This window comes from Canis lupus, chromosome 11 (assembly GCF_048164855.1).
Source record: "Canis lupus baileyi chromosome 11, mCanLup2.hap1, whole genome shotgun sequence".
Lineage (NCBI taxonomy): Eukaryota > Metazoa > Chordata > Mammalia > Carnivora > Canidae > Canis > Canis lupus.
In genome coordinates, this window is record NC_132848.1 from 50610444 (window position 1) to 50630245 (window position 19802).

The 19802-nt window shown below is 35.2% G+C and overlaps 1 protein-coding gene across 1 annotated transcript in view; it reads right to left on the reverse strand.

The window, feature by feature from the left end:
* Positions 1 to 19802, reverse strand: part of SRBD1 (S1 RNA binding domain 1) — a 189737-nt gene that overhangs the window by 132989 nt on the left and 36946 nt on the right. The window contains exons 8-11 of the mRNA XM_072768227.1: positions 18406 to 18502; positions 16758 to 16893; positions 8945 to 9048; positions 3587 to 3694 (exon numbers count right to left, since the gene is read on the reverse strand). Coding sequence (XP_072624328.1) covers positions 3587 to 3694; positions 8945 to 9048; positions 16758 to 16893; positions 18406 to 18502 — 445 coding nt within the window. The remainder of the gene's footprint in view (positions 1 to 3586; positions 3695 to 8944; positions 9049 to 16757; positions 16894 to 18405; positions 18503 to 19802) is intronic.

The following is a 19802-nucleotide window of genomic DNA, read 5'->3' on the forward strand; positions in this document are numbered from 1 at the left end:
ACCAGGCCAAGAGCCATGCCATGTACATAATTTCCCAGGTTTTCTCCAGAGAAGTTATTAAACATCTGATTTTAAAACTTTTTCTAGGATAAAAACATATGTCTATAATGGACTTAAAGGTATTAGGAAACTAAGTTTTAACACCATTCACATTCTTTCTTTCTCTTTTAAAAAATATTTATTTATTTAAGTAATCCCTACACCCAACGTGGGGCTAGAACTCATGACTTGGAGATCAAGAGTCACACAAAATTCTGACTGAGCCAGTAAGTAAGGTGCTCTTTAAAACCATTTGTCTTCTTAACAAAAGCTCTTAGCATACTATTCTCCTGAAATTCTTAAATATTTTATAAGAAGACCCATTAGAACAGGTACAGACATTCATGCATGGCCACAAGAAAACTGACAGTACAAAAACCATTCAAAGCACACTTCATATCAGTGCTGAGGTCAAATTATCTACATATCTAAAGGCACACACAGCTAATTAATGTCTGTTTTTCTGTCCTGAGTCAGTTTCTTAAGGCTTTTCTCTCATCTTTTTTTCACTGTTGTCACCCTCCTTGCATTCAGTCAAGCAACATGAAAAATAACACAATAGATATTTCTAAATCTTCACTTTTAACTTTATAAAGTGAACATCTGTTGTCAGTCTTATATAAAGTACCATGATTGGTGTGAGATACAAAGCTGAAAAGACAGGATCCCTGCTTTGAAAATGACTATAGAGTGGAAGAAACAAAAATAATCAGATCAGTATAAACAATGATATGTGTTATGCTAATGAGAACATATGGGAGGGAGAGCTAAACTGCAAAACTTCCTAAAAGAGATGTCTCCTTGGGTGAATCAAGAAGAATAAGTAATAGAGTTAAGCAAACAAAGGCAGGGAGAATAGAATGAAGGCATAAAAAATGTTGCAGGCAACGGAAGAACCATACATAAAGACTCACAATTCATTACAGAAAAAACAAATGGGGGTGCCTGGGTGACCTAGTTTGTTAAGTGTCCGCCCTCAGTTTGGGTCATGATCCTGGGATCAAGCCCCACATTGGGCTCCCTCTGCCTCTGCCCTCCCTACCACTCATGCTCTCTCACTATATCTCTCTCAAATAAATAAATAAAACCTTAAAAAGAGAGAGAGAGAGAGAGAGAGAGAGAAAGCAAGTAATTTCATCTGCTAAAGTAAAAAAAAAAAAAAAATACCTTATGTCTATAAGGTTGTAGAGCCAAGATGAAATCAGACCCCAAAAGGCAATGCATGATCTTCTAAAAAGCTTGGATTTAATCCTAGAGACAAAGAGGAGCCACTGGAGAATTTTAAGCAGAAGAGAATGAAATAATCAGATGGAAGTTTAAGGATGGCATTGTGAAAAGTATAGTATGGCAAACAGACAGATATTATCTATGATCCTAGAATAGTAATCCAGACAAGAAATTATGATATCTTGAGCTAAAACAGTAACCACAGAGACCAAGAAGAGGCAAAATTCAAGGTATAATAAAGGATGGGAAAATAGGCAGCACTTGGTAGCTGACAATGCAGGATTGATGAAAAAGGTAGGTGTGAAAAATGATACATGGATGCATCATCTTGATAGTTTTGAAAATAAGAAATCCAAAGTAGACTGCATCATATATGGTCAACTGAATCAAATGTTTACAAAATAATATAGTCTGTATGGTTGTTTTAAATACTCACACATGAACGGGGAAAAGTCTGGTTAACAATAATTATCTCTAGGAAGTGAAATTTTGTCGGGTTTTTTCCTTTGTGTTTTACTGATTCTTCTAATTTTTCTATATTAGGACAAATTTCTTTTTAATTAGAGAATTGAAGTAATCTTCTTTTAAAATTTTTTTTTTAATTTTTATTTATTTATGATAGTCACAGAGAGAGAGAGAGAGAGAGGCAGAGACATAGGCAGAGGGAGAAGCAGGCTCCATGCACTGGGAGCCCGATGTGGGACTCGATCCTGGGTCTCCAGGATCGCGCCCTGGGCCAAAGGCAGGCGCTAAACCGCTGCGCCACCCAGGGATCCCTGAAGTAATCTTCTTTAAAGAAAAATCAATTGGGAGTTTTCTCCCTCAATTGCTGTTCAAGTAATTATGAGTATTTTTATAAGAGACACATCTGCAGACAATGTCTGAAAACTGACTTATAGACTAAAATAAGACATATATTTTTTTAACCACAGGTATTTTAGAAAAAGAGAAGAAAAGTGCTCTTGCTTGCCCACTGCAACAGAAGTCAGAGAAGGATTATGGCTTAAACAATCCCACACCAAACTGTTTACATTAACTCTCAATGAAATCATTCCATAGGTAGTGAAGCTACTCAAGGCCAAATGTATGAAGAACTGTCGAAAGCACTACTGGTCATTATATGCAACATGAAAGAATAAACAAGTTAAAGAAAAAATATACAAAAGGAAATGAAATTTTGAATAAGGTAACTTTCTCTTTTTCCTTATGAACAAAACCCCTTATTTTTAAATGCTATTCCTTAGCACTCAAAAGCAAGAGCTGTTACCTCACACAGACTTGAAATGAGATAGGATTCTAATAGAAACAAAATTGTTAAGGGACAACTGAGGTATGAAGGATGAATCAAGAGAATGAATGACTTTGATAAAAAAGCTGGTCAAAAAAGCTATGTGTCTTTTTAAATACTAACCTTCTCAGTCCCTGTTGTCAACATTTCCAAAGTCAATGGCCAGGTCCAGGCAAACATTATAAAGGCTGCTATCAACTTTAGTGAGATTGAAGAGATGGATAGAGATCTACAGTTTTCAAGTAACCCTTGCTGAAATCCATAAGTAAGAGAGAATGAAGAAAGTCTAGAGTGCATAGGTAGGAATCTATGAGGAAATGGATGGTCTGAAGATTGACTACAAAGACAAAGGCTAGAAAAGCAGGGAAGAGGTTTTTGCCTCCGCAACCTTCTTTCCATCTGCTCCTCTACAAAAACCTGCAATCTGTAACTCAGCTCTTTTGTAGTCCTTCTTTGTAACCCTTAGTCCTTCTACTAGTCACTTACGTGGCCGCTTTAATCATCTCCTCTAATATTTGCTCATCACTGCTGATAATTATTTACCTAAATAACTCTCATTTGGAATTAGAAACATATATATTAGCTTTCTCTCTTCATAGTAATAAATTCATCATATGCTCCACTGATTTCCTTATGCTGGTTTTGGTTCTCTTACCTCTAAAAACTGCTTCCAACCAAATTCTCCATCAACTTCTTAGTTTATTATCCCAAGCTAAATCTCTCATCAATAAAACCACTTGCTTGTCTTGGCTGTCAAACTGCAAAACTGGTATTGTAGGACTGGAAGGGTACACATTAACTGGTCAAGATTTGAAAAGTGCATTGTAATTAGGAGCTATGTTTTGTGATCTGCACATGTGAATGCCTTTACAGTTTGAAATCTAGGCTTAACTACAATTGCTTTGTGATCCTGGCTCAGTTCTTCGGATTGGTTAAGGAATCAACAGATATTTACTTCATGTCTAAATGTGTCTATCACCATACATAATAATAATAATCAGTACATAAAATTACATATGATAGGATACGTACCTGAACTCTCTACAGAGAAGAGGATAAATAAGGCGTTTAAAAGAATCATCGAGTGAATTATGTAAGATCTTCATTAACTCTGGCCTTGCAAAGCCACGTGGTCTCCACCTGCAAAAAAAAAAAGGCTACACTAAAACCGATGTAGCAATAATAAGACCATGAAAGGGCTCCTGGAAGAGGGGAGAGGAAGTGGAGCAGAAAAGGGGGAAAAACTTTATTGAAGGCAAAGTAACCTAATCTGTAAGAAAAGACTGTGATGTCTGGAAATTATTACTATGACATCTGGAGTTCTTATTTTTAAAAACCTGGTAACCATGGTCACCTATACAACTTAAGGGAGAAAAAACCTTCCTTATTCTAGGAAGAATCTCCAGAACATTATTAATAATGGCAAAAATCTTAAGATATAAGAAAGTCACCAGAAAATGACTAATGACTGCTATGAACTAAATTATGTCCCCTAAAATTAATATGTTAAAGCCCTAACCCCTAGTGAGACGGTATTTGGAGATACAGCCTTTGGGAGGCAATTAGGTTTAGATGTGGTCATGAGGGAAGGGCCATCATGATGGGATTGGTGCCCTTTGTAGAAAAGATTATCAGAGAGCTTGCCCTCTCTCTGTCCCTCCCTCCCCCAGCCAGGTAAGGACATAGTGAGATGGCAGCAGTCTACAAGCCAAGAGGACGGTTCTCACCAGGAACAAATCAGCTGGTTCCTTGATCTTGGACTTTCCAGCCTCTGGAACTGGTAGAAAATAAACTTCTATTGTTTAAGCGACTGAGTCTATGGTATTTTGTTTTGGCAGCAAAGCTAAGACAAACATGTATCCTTCTTTGTCTATCCCTTTATCTCTTCCTGAGAGTTAAAGTAGATTGAGCAAAGGAGAAACTATGTTTTAACCCTTGACTCTTGCCATTCCTTAGTAGAACTCACTCTACTCCTCAAGTTGCAGTGCTCTATCTATGCAATGCATACATGCTGATGGATATAAATGTCAGAGAACTGAATGGTAGTGGACATTGGATAAAGAACAATAAGAGAAAAAAAAAAAAAAGAACAATAAGAGAAAAACACAAGCTAAAAAGGACAAATTCAGTCCAACCCCTTCCAGGTTCCCATCCATCTACAGCATCTCTGCCCTTGCCCTTCAATGACTCTTGAGTAGAAACCATTAATAAAATATTTATTTTACAAATCATAATAAAATAAACCACGAATATACCTTAGGGACACTGTCATCTATCTTTCTTACTTATCTCAGGTAGGAAATTGACTATTCAGTGGGCAAACATTGAAGCAATTATAATGTGATACACCAAAGGTTTCATAATAACAACTAATTGAGTCCTTTCCATAGAAGGTTACTATCTGAGTAGAATAAAATTTTGTTTTTTAATTTGAATCAAAGTGCTTTCAGGACATATATCCTTCCACTCAAGTCGCGGTTACTCCCTAATGTCACCTTTACCTGAGGACATGAGGGTTAGGGAGGAGTAGGAGACAAATTAGACATACATTATTAATATTAATAGTATTGCTGTTATTATTATTAATTTGGAGAGCCCAATGTCAAGAAAAGATGTCCCAGAAGAAATATCTGAGATAGGGTTTTTTTTTTTTTTTTTTGAGATGGGTTTTAAAAAATGAATTGTGCTTTACCAAACAAGACCCAGAAAAAAAAAGCATACTGGTAAGAAACCATAGCACATAGCATAGAAGCATGAAAGAACATGATGAGTCCTTTCAAGTAGATCAGTACTGCTAAAGCATAAATGTCAAAATCAGTAGGAGGTAGATGGGGTTAGAAAATATGGAAGCGGACAAATCACTAAAGGTCTTATATACCATGCAATTGAGGTTGGCAAGTTAGGAGAGAACACAATCCTGGGTCATGGACAATATGCTAGGAAGATAGTCCGTAGAGACAGGAAGGCCCTAATGGAGTGATTTTTTAAATGTATGTATCTGTTATCTGCTGCAAGTCATTCCTTTTAAGACCAAACCAAAGTTTCCCGATTGCTAGTAGGAAAACCACAGAAATCCTTAACATTGCCTACTCAATCCCTTTGGAGGCCTCAATAGTCTTCCTTAAACCTTACCTCTTGCCCCCACATCTACTGTGAGTTCCTTCCAAACAATTCCCTACACTGCAGCCAGAGTGATCTTAAAATGCAAACTGATCGTGACAATCCTCTGTTTAAACTCGTTATTGGTTTTTCATTACCCTTAAGATAAAGAATAAAATCCTTATTCTGTCTAGAAAGCTACGGATGATTGGGTTTCTTGTCAATCCTGTTTCTTGTCACTATCAGCTCCTTTCCTTCTGTCTCTGACCTACGTATGCACACACCACAGACTACCTTAGGGTTCCCTGTTACAAACTTTGTTTTTTAAGATTTTATTTATTTATTCATGAGAGACACACACAGAGAGAGAGAGAGAGAGAGAGAGAGAGAGAGAGAGAGAGGCAGAGACACAGGCAGAGGGAGAAGCAGGCTCCATGCGGGAAGCCTGATGTGTGACTCGATCCCAGGACTCCAAGATGATGCCCTGGGCCAAAGGCAGGCGCAAAACCACTGAGTCACCCAGGGATTCCCCACTGTTACAAACTTGTATGAAACACTGCACTCTTTCTTTTTTTTTAAACATTTATTTAGTTATTTATTTTAAAGATTTATTTATTTATTTATTCATGAGAGACAGAGAGAGAGGCAGAGACACAGACAGAGGGAGAAACAGGCTCCAGGCAGGGAGCCTGACATGGGACTCGATCCAGGGTCTCCAGTATCATGCCCTGGGTGGAAGGCAGCGCTAAACCACTGAGCCATCCAGGCTGCCCTGCACTCCTTTATAACCTCAGCATACTCTTAACCATTTACTCAAGGTCTTCTCCACTAAACTACATTGTCATCAAGGAAAAACAGCATACTTGTCTGGTTTATAGGAAGATACCCAGCATCTAGCAAATAACCTGAATGGGTGAATATATGAGAGAGGTGGAAGGTGGAAGAAGTAGGGACAAAGACAGTAAGACAAAAAAGAAGAGGAAAAGGAAGAAAAGATTTGAGGAAGTATCTTCATTCAAATGTATTTAAAAAATGAAAACAATTCCGAGAATGGTTCTTTGTTTCCCAAAGTATTTTAGTTGGCTCTTGTTTCAGTTCTTTAGTTCCCATACAAATGAAGAAACAATTATCTATATAAAGAGAAACTTCTAGAACATAACTGAAACTTTTATTACTATACTATAGTAACATAAAGTATTATAGTAAAGGTCAAAAAATATTACCATTTATTCAATTGGAGGAGAACTGAATAAAATAAAATATGGAGGAGCCAACAAAAACCATTTAAATCTCTGTAATGAAACCATTCCTTTACATTTACTTAGTATGAAGATAACAGTTTAAAAGCATAACTAATACTTCCTTAATTATTGAGGACAGACTCTGAGCATTATGAACATTCATAAGAAAATAAGATAGAAGTTGTCTCCAGTTTACTGTGATCTATTTATAAAAGACATTTCTAAAAAGAAGTTCTGCATAATAATCCCACTACTTTGTATTAACAGATACCACTGAAGGCTACACAATTACATGGAATATCATTTAATTCTCTTAAATCTGCGAAAAAGGTATTACTCATCATTTTGACAATAATGAATCTGAGAAAGAAATTATGTGCTCAGTCATAAGGGAAAGAAGTAATATAACTGGAATTCAAACTCAGATATTACTGTTTCTAGGATTTTGTTCTTTCTATGAATACCTCTTAGAATTTCATATTTTAAATTAAAATTATCTAATTTCTTAATACAATCATTTAATTCTATGGTTTCTTTTAGGCATTTGTTTCCTTTCTATTTTTAACGAAATTTGTTTACAAAAGAAATAGGCATTCATTAAAAAGGAAAAAGAACTCTAGAGAAGAATACACAACAGAAAATTAAAATCTCACATCAGAGGTATGAAATAGATCATCTGCATTTTTTCAAAAAATGTTTACACATACATAGACCAACTTTTTGCCATTAAAGAGACTATACTATAAATACTAAATATAAACTGTTTTTTTAACCTAATGGAATACGTTTATATCTCAAAGTTAGCTCTATCTCAACTTCTTCAAGATGGCTGCACAGAATTCTACTGAATGGATATAATATAACTGACTTATACAATTTACCTACTGATTAACATTGAAATAGTAGCTTCACTCGATGGGTCCTTGGTTAGCATTAGGTGCTCATTAAGCAAGCTGATCCTTCATGGAATTGGTTTTTGGCAAACGAATTTCCAATGAATTGATGAAAGAACTATATTGGATGAGAGAGCTAACTTCCAAAATATAGAGCACTTATTCCTCTCAAAGAAAAATCCATCCAACTCTTCAAATAGCTTTCCCAGCAATCTCCCTAACTTAAGGTTACAGAGAACTAGCTTATGAGGAGCATACCACAAATCTGCATGTCCTAACTGCTAGGCAAGCTTCTTTACCTTTAATAGATTTTTTTTTAATTTTTTTTTTATTTATTTATGATAGTCACACAGAGAGAGAGAGAGGCAGAGACATAGGCAGAGGGAGAAGCAGGCTCCATGCACCGGGAGCCTGACGTGGGATTCAATCCCGGGTCTCCAGGATCGCGCCCTGAGCCAAAGGCAGGCACTAAACTGCTGCGCCACCCAGGGATCCCAGCTTCTTTACCTTTGCATCAGTTTTCTCATTGGTCAAATGGCAGCTACAAATCTGCCCTACCAACTGAAATGTTTTACATAACTGAAAAGTTAAAAATGAAAGTTAGAAATTCTATACAAATATGTGGTGCTATTTTAAAAGTTCCCTTAACAAAGGAAAAAAAGATAATAAAAGGTTACATAAGTTTAGACAATTCTCTGAAATATCCAATAAACTTAATGTTTGTTTCAATCATCCTTAATATGCAAAATATTTTAAGTAAATTGCATATGCTATGTTTAGAGACTTACATTGTAATATCTGATTAGTTATATTCTTATTTCATTTATCCTTAATGGTCAAAACATTTAGATATGCCATTATACATTGTTTTTATTATTTTTATTTTTTATAAAACATTCTGTATAAGATTTGAATGATACAAAAAAGTATTAAAATCCCTCTCCCCAGAGATAACCACTATTAATAATTTATTTTAATATTTAATATATTCTATTTAAACATACACAACATTTATACTTTATTTTCAATGTAAAAAGGACACATTTACATTGTTTGTCAATGTTTGCTTTTTGTTTAACAGAATGGACATTTTCCCATATCAGTATGGTATTTTAGAAATGGAAGAAAGGAAATTCTGTAAAAATCTATAAACAGACCTGTTTTGGATGCACCACCTGCAGAATTCATTCTTCACTCCATCAGAAATGTTGACTTTGACAGTCAGTATCTTCAAATTTTCTCCACGGTTAATTGCCAGAATCTGAATGCGAACATATATGGCAAAGACTGAGGGTACACTAAATAGGTAAATGGTCAATTTAACCAGTCAACATTTGTGAAATAGAGAGATTATATATAGCTCTCAATTTATTGCTATATAAAGCTATATCAACTTATTAATTTATTTACAAAAATGCATTTAAAAATAATCATTTTTTATACTTTAAAAAACTGTAATAAAATATAGGTATGAAGCCTATGCCATTCACAGAAAGAGACTTTGGTGATCTAAAAACCTCATGTCAGAGTTGATTAACCGAAGATTTTTGATCATCTGGAGCTAAGAAATTTTCTTTTTATATTTCTGAAAATATATTGCTAAGATATACAAATGTGCAAATTCCCAAGTGGAATAATAACTACTAACTGTTACCATTTATTGGGCATTTGCTAATGGTGAGGTCTATCTCAGCCCTTTAGATACTTATCTCATTTAATTTTCAAAGCTACTGGTGCATTATGTATTATTTTCACTTTATATAATCATTTTATTAAGACTAACTTATCCCAAATAACAAAGATAAGAAGTGAAGGAAATATTTAAAATCAGATCAAGCAAATGTCTTAAAATACCTTAAAAACACTCCTTTAAAGAAAAGCAAACAAACCTAAAGCAGGTAGAATAACAGAAATAATAGAGGGTAAATTGAGAATAGAAAAAAAAAAGAAAAGAAAATAATGCAAGCAAAACCAAAAACTGTTTCTTTGAAAATATCACAAAATTGAGAAGCCTTTCACTAAACCAAGAAAAAAGGAGGAAGCATTCCAATTACCAAAATAAAAAAATAAGAGGGGCCATTACTATGGAAGTTATAGAAATAAAAAGGACCATAAGAGAATACTATGAAAACTATTATGTCAAATTACATTCCTTAAATAAAATGGAAAAATCCTTAAAAAGACGGACTGCCAAAACAATAAAATAGAAACAGAAAATATGAAAAGATCTATAATAAGTAAAGAAGACTGAATTGGTAATTTAAAATTTTCCCACAAGAAAATGTCCAGATGGCTTTACTGTGTAATTCTACCAACCATTTAAAGAAGAATTAACACCAATTCTTCAGAAACTTTTCCAAAATATAACACAGAAGAAAAAGCTTCCAAAACTCTATTTGCTCAGAGACCAAAACCAGATAAAAACATTGCAAGAAAAAAAAAAAAGACCATTATCTCTTAAGAATATAGATATAAAAATCCTCAATAAAAAAATAAACCAAATCCATAAATATATAAAAAGGATTACATACCAGGATTAAGAGGGATTTATTCCAGGAATGCAAGGTTGGTTTAACATCCAAAAATGAATTAACATGATACATCATACCAATAAAATAAAAAACAAAAATCACACAATCTTCTTACACAATAGATGCAGAAAGGATATTTGATAAAATTCCAGCTTTGTCCATGACAAAAACACTCAAAACACTAGGAACAGAAGACAACTTCTTCAATGTGATAAAGGTCACATATAAAAACCCCACAGATACTATTATATTTAAGGGTGAAAGACTGGATACTTTCTACTTAAAATTACAAGGGTCTCCTCTTGTCACTTCTATTCAACTTTGCATTGGAGATTTCAGCCAATTAGATAAGAGAAAGAAACAGAAGACATTAGATGAAACAGAAGACATTAGATTGAAAAGAAAGAAAACTATCTCTATTTGCATATAGCGTGATCTTGTATATGAAGAACTCTATAAGGAATTTGTAATAAACTTATTAGAACTAATACAGAGTTCAGCAGGATTTCAGGATAATCAATTTCTACACATTAGCAATAAGTAATCTGAAAATAAATGTTTTAAAACATTCTTTACCATAGCACCAAAAGGAATAAATTTAACAAAGGAAGCACAAAATGCATACTCTGAAAACTACAAAACATTGTTAAAAGAAACTGGAAAAAGTGGAAAAATATCCCACGTTCCAGAAGGCTTAATATTGCTAAAATGGCAATTCTCCCTCATCTGATTTACAGATTCAATGCCCTCCTATCAAATCCCAGCTAGTTTCTTTGCAGAAATTGACAAACTAATTCTAAGATTCATATAGGAACCCAGAGTCAATCATGAAAAAGAAGAAAAAAAAAAAAGTTGAAGGGAAAAAAAAAAAATTGATGGACTCCCACCTTCTGATTTCAAAACTTATAAAGCTACTGTAATCACAATTGTGTGGTACTGGCATAAGGACAGAATAAAATTCAGAGTTCAGAAATAATCCATACACCTACAATCAACTGATTCTCAATAAGGATGGCAAGACAATTCATTAGGAAAAATAAGGTCTTTTCAACAAGAGATACTGGGATGACTGGATAGCTATATTCAAAAGAATGAAGCTAGACTCCTTCTTATATCATCGTACACAAAAATTATTCAAAGTTGGTCATAGACCTTAACATAAGAAGTAAAGCTATAAAATTCTTAGAAGAAAATATAAGAGAAAATCTTCATGACCATGAGTTAGGTAAGGTCTCAGACATAACACTACATGCACAATCAACAAAAGAAAAAATAAATAGATTGGACTTCAATAAAATTACACATCATAGGATACCATTAAGAAAGTGAAAAGAAAACATAGCATGGAAGAAAAGTTTTGCAAATCATTTCTCACATAAAGGAATTACATCTAGACCAGATAAATAACTCTTATAACTAACAAGGGCAAAGCCATATCACCTCCACACCCTAAGTAGGAACCAATATAATAAGGGTCCAAGAAGAATCTGTGGGATACTTGATGACTCTTCATGTTACCTACACCAAACAAACACCTTCTCATGTCTGCATATTACCGTAAGTCAAAAAATTAACAGTTGTAAATGATGGAAAATATCACTCTAATCTTTTTCATTATTCTCTCTTTTAATAGTAAAATGCAGATGGAAGGAAAAATTAATTTTAAAAATGTCATACTGAAGACTTCCACACTTGGAGAACACTGGTAATCTTTTGATTCCAATTCTCCCCCTCATCTTCCTATAAAACCTTAATAAAGAGATTAAAACAGCATGGGACCCACATCTTTGGTATTCCTAGGGAACAGAACTAGACTGCCATCTGATTTCTCCAAAGCCACATACAAAGTAAGGCAACAGCAGAGCAACATATTTAAGAAAGTTAAGGAAGAAAAAAAAATTCTACTAATCTAAGCTGTCCAAGTAGCAATCTCAATGGAAACAAGTGAGAATGTATTAGAACTCAGAGAATACTGTACACACACACCCTCCTTGAGAAATATAGAAGATCAAGGGTCAGTTAAGTATGGTACATGGGCTAAATCCAGTAGAACATCTGTTTGCATATATAGAATTTTATTAAAACACAACCATGCTCCTTTGTTTATGTAATATCTATTACTGCTGTTGTGCTGCAATGGCAATTGTGTAACTGCAGCAAAAGCTTCCTGACTCAGAAAATCTAAGACATTCATTCTCTGGCCCTCTACAGAAAAGTTTGGCCAACTCTCTACTAGTCTACAGAATCAGCTTCATTTACTCAAAAGAAGACTGGAAAGTTCTGGCAAAAGGACTAAGGGCAAGCATTTCATGTAACTGCAGCGCTAAGATTAAAACAAGGGGGGAAATCAATTTCTACTAAGAAATTACAGGTTGCAGTCCTGATATCAATGTGGACTGTAAGTTAAAAACCATTAAACAGGGGATCCCTGGGTGGCGCAGTGGTTTGGCGCCTGCCTTTGGCCCAGGGCGCGATCCTGGAGACCCGGGATCGAATCCCACGTTGGGCTCCCGGTGCATGGAGCCTGCTTCTCCATCTGCCTGTGTCTCTGCCTCTCTCTCTCTCTCTGTGTGACTATCATAAATAAATAAAATTAAAAAAAAAAAAAAACCATTAAACAAGATAAAGAAGGGGGATCCCTGGGTGGCGCAGCGGTTTAGCGCCTGCCTTTGGCTCAGGGCGCGATCCTGGAGACCCGGGATTGAATCCCACGTCAGCCTCCCGGTGCATGGAGGCTGCTTCTCCCTCTGCCTGTCTCTGCCTCTCTCTCTCTCTCTCTCTGTGACTATCACAAATAAATTTGCTGAGTGAAGTAAGTCAGTCGGAGAAGGACAAACATTATATGTTCTCATTCATTTGGGGAATATAAATAATAGTGAAAGGGAATATAAGGGAAGGGAGAAGAAATGTGTGGGAAATATCAAAAAGGGAGACAGAACGTAAAGACTGCTAACTCTGGGAAACGAACTAGGGGTGGTAGAAGGGGAGGAGGGTGGGGGGTGGGAGTGAATGGGTGAAGGGCACTGGGGGTTATTCTGTATGTTAGTAAATTGAACACCAATAAAAAATAAATTTAAAAAATAAACCAAAAAACAAAAAAAAACAACAAATAAATTTAAAAAATTAAAAAAAAAAAAAACAAGATAAAGAAGGACAGTGTATATAATGTAAAAGCCACATTCTGGTTTCAGACTAGAGCAAGGGAATAATAGCACACTTTAAAGATGCTCTTAGGTGTGACAGAACCAAAACAACAGAGAAGAGAAGAAAACTCCAAAAGTTCATCCCTCTACAACAGTAACAAACGGGTAAAAACTGTCAGAATCAACTTTTTCAGATCCCTGGACCCTAATAAAAAGCTTACAACAATCAGGGGAACATCTAAAGAAAAAAGAGGCCACAGAATTTTGTAAAAGAGCACTTTTAACTTACCCATTTGGCATCCTCTGCTCTGCAGATGACCAGTGGCCAAGAAGATAACACAGCCTACATTCCTAGCACAGGCTGCTAGTAACAGAGGGAACAACATGGGCCTTATTCTAAAAAATTTGTGATTGTGTGTTTTGATCTGATGAATCCCTGAAGGATAGACTCCAGAGTTTGCCTTTGTTTTGCCCCAGAACAGAAGCCATTTCCTGTGTGGCATGTGTTTAAAAAGTACTTAAAGGCAAATGCATTAGTCACATTGTTGTGGGGTAAGGGATAACAGTAGGTGATGAGGGATTACAGGCAGGGCAACCAATACACAGACAAAAAAAAAAAAAAAAAAAAAAAAAAAAAAAAAAAAACCCTAGATGAAAAAAAGGCTTAAATATTAGACACTTGAGGGAAAGGGTCTTTTTAAAGTTCCTGCACAGATTAGAGAATCTCAGAGTCTGTGTGCATGCCTGGAACTAGACATATGTTCTGAAAAGACCTTAAGCTTTCACCTTTGACTAACCCATTTGCATGGGCTCCATGCAAACAGGAAGCCAAGGCTAAGGGGGAGATGTAAACAATCTTTCTATGCTAATGTTGAAGAAGTACCTCCAACACACAGTCAATCTGCAAGAACTCAGAGAATGTGTTTTTCTTTTTGGCTCTAGACATTAAGAAAATCTCTGTCAAATAACTAGCTGTCCACCAACCTAATGTTAGAGATCTCAGTGGTCACACATGACAAAGAATCATTTCAAAAATAGTTTAGAAGGCACTAAACAAACAACAAAATCCCAACAGCATCAACAATAAATACTGAGGGGATCTGTTTTTCAGTGTTGCCAATTTATAACATTCAAAATGTCAAGTTTTTAATATAAAAAAATTACAAGACATGCAAAGAAATAAGAAAGTATGCCCCATCTACAGGAAAAAAGAAACTAATAGAAACTATCCCTGAAGAAACTCAGACATTGGTCTTACCAGACCACATTATTTTTTATTTTTTTAAAAGATTTTATTTATTTATCCATGATAGACATATATATATGTCAGGGATCCCCTCCAGACCACTTTAAAGGAAATAACAGAGGATCCCTGGGTGGCTCAGCGGTTTGACGCCTGCCTTCGGCCCAGGGCTGATCCTGGAGACCCGGGATCGAGTCCCACGTCGGGCTCCCTGCGTGGAGCCTGCTTCTCCCTCTGCCTGCGTCTCTGCCTGTCTCTCTCTCTCTGTCTCTCATGAATAAATAAATAAATAAATATCATCTTTAAAAAAAATAAAGGAAATAACAGAGACATAAAGGAAATCAGGAGAATGTGGTCTCAACACAGTATCAATAAAAAGTTGAGAATTAAAAAAATAAACCAAATAGAAACCTTGAGCTGAAAAAAAAAAAAAAAAGAAAAGAAATCCTGAGCTGAGAACTACAATGACTAAAATGAAAAATTTACTGAAAGTCAGGTTCAATAGTTAATTTGAACAAGCAGAAGAATCAGCAAACTTGAAGGTAGGTCAACTGAGATTTTACAGTTTGAGAAGGAAAAAAAAACAGACAAAGAAACAGAAACAGAAAAAGAAATAAATAGAGCCAAATAGATCTGGGGGACATTATCAAGTATACCAACATATGTATAACAGGAGACCCAGAAGAAGAGAGAAAGGTAGAAAGAATATTTGAAGAAATAATGACTCTAAATTTCTCAGTTTTAATAAAAAACAATCAACATATCCAAGAATCAGAATGAACCCCAAGAAGGATAAACTCAAGGTGACACATTATAATCCAACTGTCAAAACCCAAACCCAGAGGATCCTAGCAGAGAAGTAATTCATCATCTGTTAAGGACTCAGTAAGATTAACAGCTGTTTCTTCATCAAACCATGGATGCCAGAAGACAATGGGGTGATAAATTCAAAGTGCTGAAAGAAAAAACTGTCAACCAAGAATTCTATACCCAGAAAAAGTTTTGGAGATTGCACAACAATGCAGATATACTTAACATTACTGAAATGTACATTTAAAAGTGGTTAGGATGGTAAAATTATCACTTAAATATTTGTTACATGTACTTTACCACAATTAAAGATAAATTTTAAAATACAAGGAGAAATTAAGACCTTACCGATAAACAAAAACCGAGAGTTTGTCACTAGTAGACCAGCCCTATATGAAATGTTACAGGAAGTCCTTCAGGCAGAAATGAAAGGACACTAGATAGTAACTCAAAAGCATACAAAGAAATAAAGAAAACTGGTAAAAGTAGCTACATAGGTAAATGTAAAAGCCAGTACTATTCCATTTTCACTTCGTAAATCTTTTTTCCCCTTTATTTTTTAATTTTTTTTAAACATTTTATTTATTTATTCATAGAGACACACAGAGAGAGAGATGCAGAGACACCGGCAGAGGGAGAAGTAGGCTCCATGCAGGGAGCCTGATGTGGGACTCGATCCCGGGTCTCCAGGATCACACCCTAGACTAAAGGTGGCGCCAAACCCACTGAGCCACCAGGGCTGCCCTTTTTTTCCCCTTTATGACATAAAAGCCACTTTCCACATTATAGATAGAACATATGACTCCAATTAGGAAAAAGAACGAGTAAACTGAAAAATGCTATTAAAGGACTAAGATGTAGTAACTATAATTTATACAATTAAGTGTGATCTTATACTTTATTCTAATTCAGATCATCTCTAATTTGTATGTCACATGGAAAAGATCCAGAATTGAGCTCAAAGCCAAGCACACTGAGAAGCAAAGTCTAATACGAAAGAAAGTCAAGGTATCTAAAGTGGTATATTGTCAGCTCTGCTAATAATTCTCAGTTTTACTAACTTGTCTAGGTCTTGAGTTCCCCATTTGTGAAATGGGAAGGATATGACGATATTGTAAGAATTTATGAAAAAAAAAATGGTTGCCCTAAAATTCTTTAATTCCTTAATAAGTAAAGTAGTAGGCAAGTCCAAAGAATCATCATTATTATTATCATCAGAATGGACAAGAGTTTCCTTATTTACCTGATGATGCTGGATGTTTCTTATGTTGCATGAAAAATTCTGGTAGAGCAGAAACTTATCAACATCTTTCTCATTTACTTTTTTTGAGGACACTTTTGCCAGAGATGATTGGATACAAATATACCTATTTTGGCACCTGTTCAGATAAATATTCAAAAGCAAGCAGTTATTAATATATGTTCTAGTAAAGAAACACATTATATGGAAATAATGTTAGCAAAAAACTTAGGCTATTACCAAGTGAGATTTTTTTAAAGATTTTATTTATTTATTCATGACAGACACAGAGATAGAGAGGCAGAAACATAGGCAGAGGGAGAAGTAGGCTCCCCACAAGGAGCCCAATGTGGGACTTGATCGCAGGACTTTGGGATCACAACCTGAGCTAAAGGCAGACACTCAACTGATAAGCCACGCAGTCATCCCCCAAATGAGATTTTTTTTAAATGATGTCCAACTATAAAAATGTTACTAAAAAAAAAAAAATGTTACTAACCCATCAAAAGAGGACTCTGCCTATTTGTGCTAGCATTGGTCCTCCAGTCTATATATGTATCAACCCAATCTTCCCATAAAATGCCTATATCAGTTCAGCTACCATCTGCAGTTATCTAAGAGACCAAAACTACAGATACTAGATCAATTAATTCTAGTCTAGATATCATCCTTTTCTAACCACTGAGTTAGGCAGTCAGGGCCAAGTAAAAGCTAAAAAGAAGAGAAACAAGAGGATATGGCAGGACAGCTTCCAGTGACAGTTTAGAAAACTGAACCAAATTTCAATAGTATGATTACTTACAAAAACACATTTAAAACATGGGTGATTCTCCTCCTTTGACTCATTCCTACTAGGAATTACTGTTACTATTACTAAGGAAATAGGAAACTTCTCTCCTTGTATTGACAAAAACCTTGACAAGTCATGGCAGTCAACTGGTTCATCTCCACCAGTCCTTACCTCTGCAAACCTCATACAAGTATATGGAGAAAGAGTAAGAGCAGACTGCTGACAAAACCCTGTCGACCCTGATGATACACAGCTGAAAAATATATTAAATAGGGTTTGAAGATAATATATATTTTTAATGAGGCATAAAATCCAAAATCCCAAGCAGGGCCTAGGTCATGAAGTTTTAATCCCTTGTAAATGGACCATGGATAAGCAGCTCTCTCCATCAGATGAAATTCATTTTGAGGTCAGCACTTTTATCAATACCTAATATTAAACATTCTCAAGTTAACTCAATCACTTATAAACACCAGAAATGAGATATTATGATACATGTATAGTATATATATATCACAGTATGATTAAAAAGCATTCTACCCACTCTAAATGGATATGAATCTCTCTAGCATATATTGTGTAATTCAATGCTGTTTACACTGTTCCTCAGAGCCCTCCCTTGAGGTGCGTCAGTGGAAGGAGGATGGGCAGGCAGAGTTCCAGGCTCCCTGCCTAGAATTCAATTAAAGCAACTTCACTTTTATCTGTTTTACATATTAGGGTTCTGTTGCTTGAGCAAAGAGTTCCGCTACCAAAAAAAGTCTAAAAATAGTTTTTAATGAACACTGTATTAGCACTAACCATATGACCCTTAACAGCATGAGTCCACAAAGCAGAAAACTCTATAAAAGAGTTACTCACAATTTCCGAATGAAGTCAAGCGTGTCTTTGTCTTTAGCAATCATGTCTGCTAAAATATGCTGCACTCCTGTTTCAATATCCTGGAGTGCTGAAAGTCCTTTAGGAGAAGAGTAAGGGGGGGAAACAAAAGCAAAAACTACAGATTGGTTTTTTAAGTCTATAATTAAATCATAATAAATGTATTCCAGTCAAAATAAACCCTTAAACTGAAAAACTTAAGACAGAGAGGTATAATAGCAGTTATAGGTATAATAGCTTACCTCTGAAAAAAAATAACAAGTCTCCAAAGCAATATTACAGGACCTTTACAAACCATATAACGTAGTGGTAAAAAATGCAGCTCTGGAGCTAGCTGCCTGGTCTAATCTTAGTTTCACCACTTACCAGATGTATGACTTTGCACAAATTACTTGACCTCTTTGTGCCTCTGTTTCTTATAAAAAATGGAATAATAGCATCTACTTCATGAAGTGTTTATAAAGATTAAATGTATTCTAGGAAATATGTATTAACAGAGTTATAACCCAAGGTATACCATTTCATACCAGTTATAAAAATTATCCAAGGAATTTTATTAATAATCATATTTTGACATACGAGGTATTTATTCACCTTTTTAATGACCTATTTGAATTTGTCAAATCTCATGAGCACAAAACAAGAGCCATTATGTAGTCGTTCATCTTCATAGTTAACTGTCTACCAATGGTACATTAAGTTCTTTCCAAATGCTTCTGGTTTGCTAATTTATAGCAGTGACTCTTGAACATTATGGCTCCTGTGATATCAACCTATATATACATTGAGAAAGACCATTTGCACTGCTTTATTTTTTTTTTTAATTTTATTTATTTATGATAGTCACACAGAGAGAGAGAGAGGCAGAGAGAGAAGCAGGCTCCATGCACTGGGAGCCTGACGTGGGATTCGATCCTGGGTCTCCAGGATCACGCCCTGGGCCAAAGGCAGGCACCAAACAGCTGCGCCACCCAGGGATCCCTGCACTGCTTTTTTTCCCCATTTCTTCTTAGTTGTTCTATTTCCATTAAAGCTTTTTTTCTTGCATTAAAGTTCAAACTACACAAGCACTAAGTATCATAAGTATGGTTTTTTTGACAGCAAGTTTTAATGAGTATTAGGTACAAAAGACAAAGAGAATAAGAGGACAGACTTATGGAGTCATTAATAAAAAGAAATGTCTTGCTATTTTAAAGAAATTTAACCATTAAAATTAATAAATTCTGTTTACATTTTAAGAGAGTTTTCCTATGAGGGGATTTTTAGGAGTGAATTACCTTTGAGAGGCAGAAGGTTGTATATGTAAAGGACCTAGAATAGCTGTGACATATAGTAAGCAGTCAATAAATGTCTGCTCTTGGGTGAGCTATCTTCCTAGG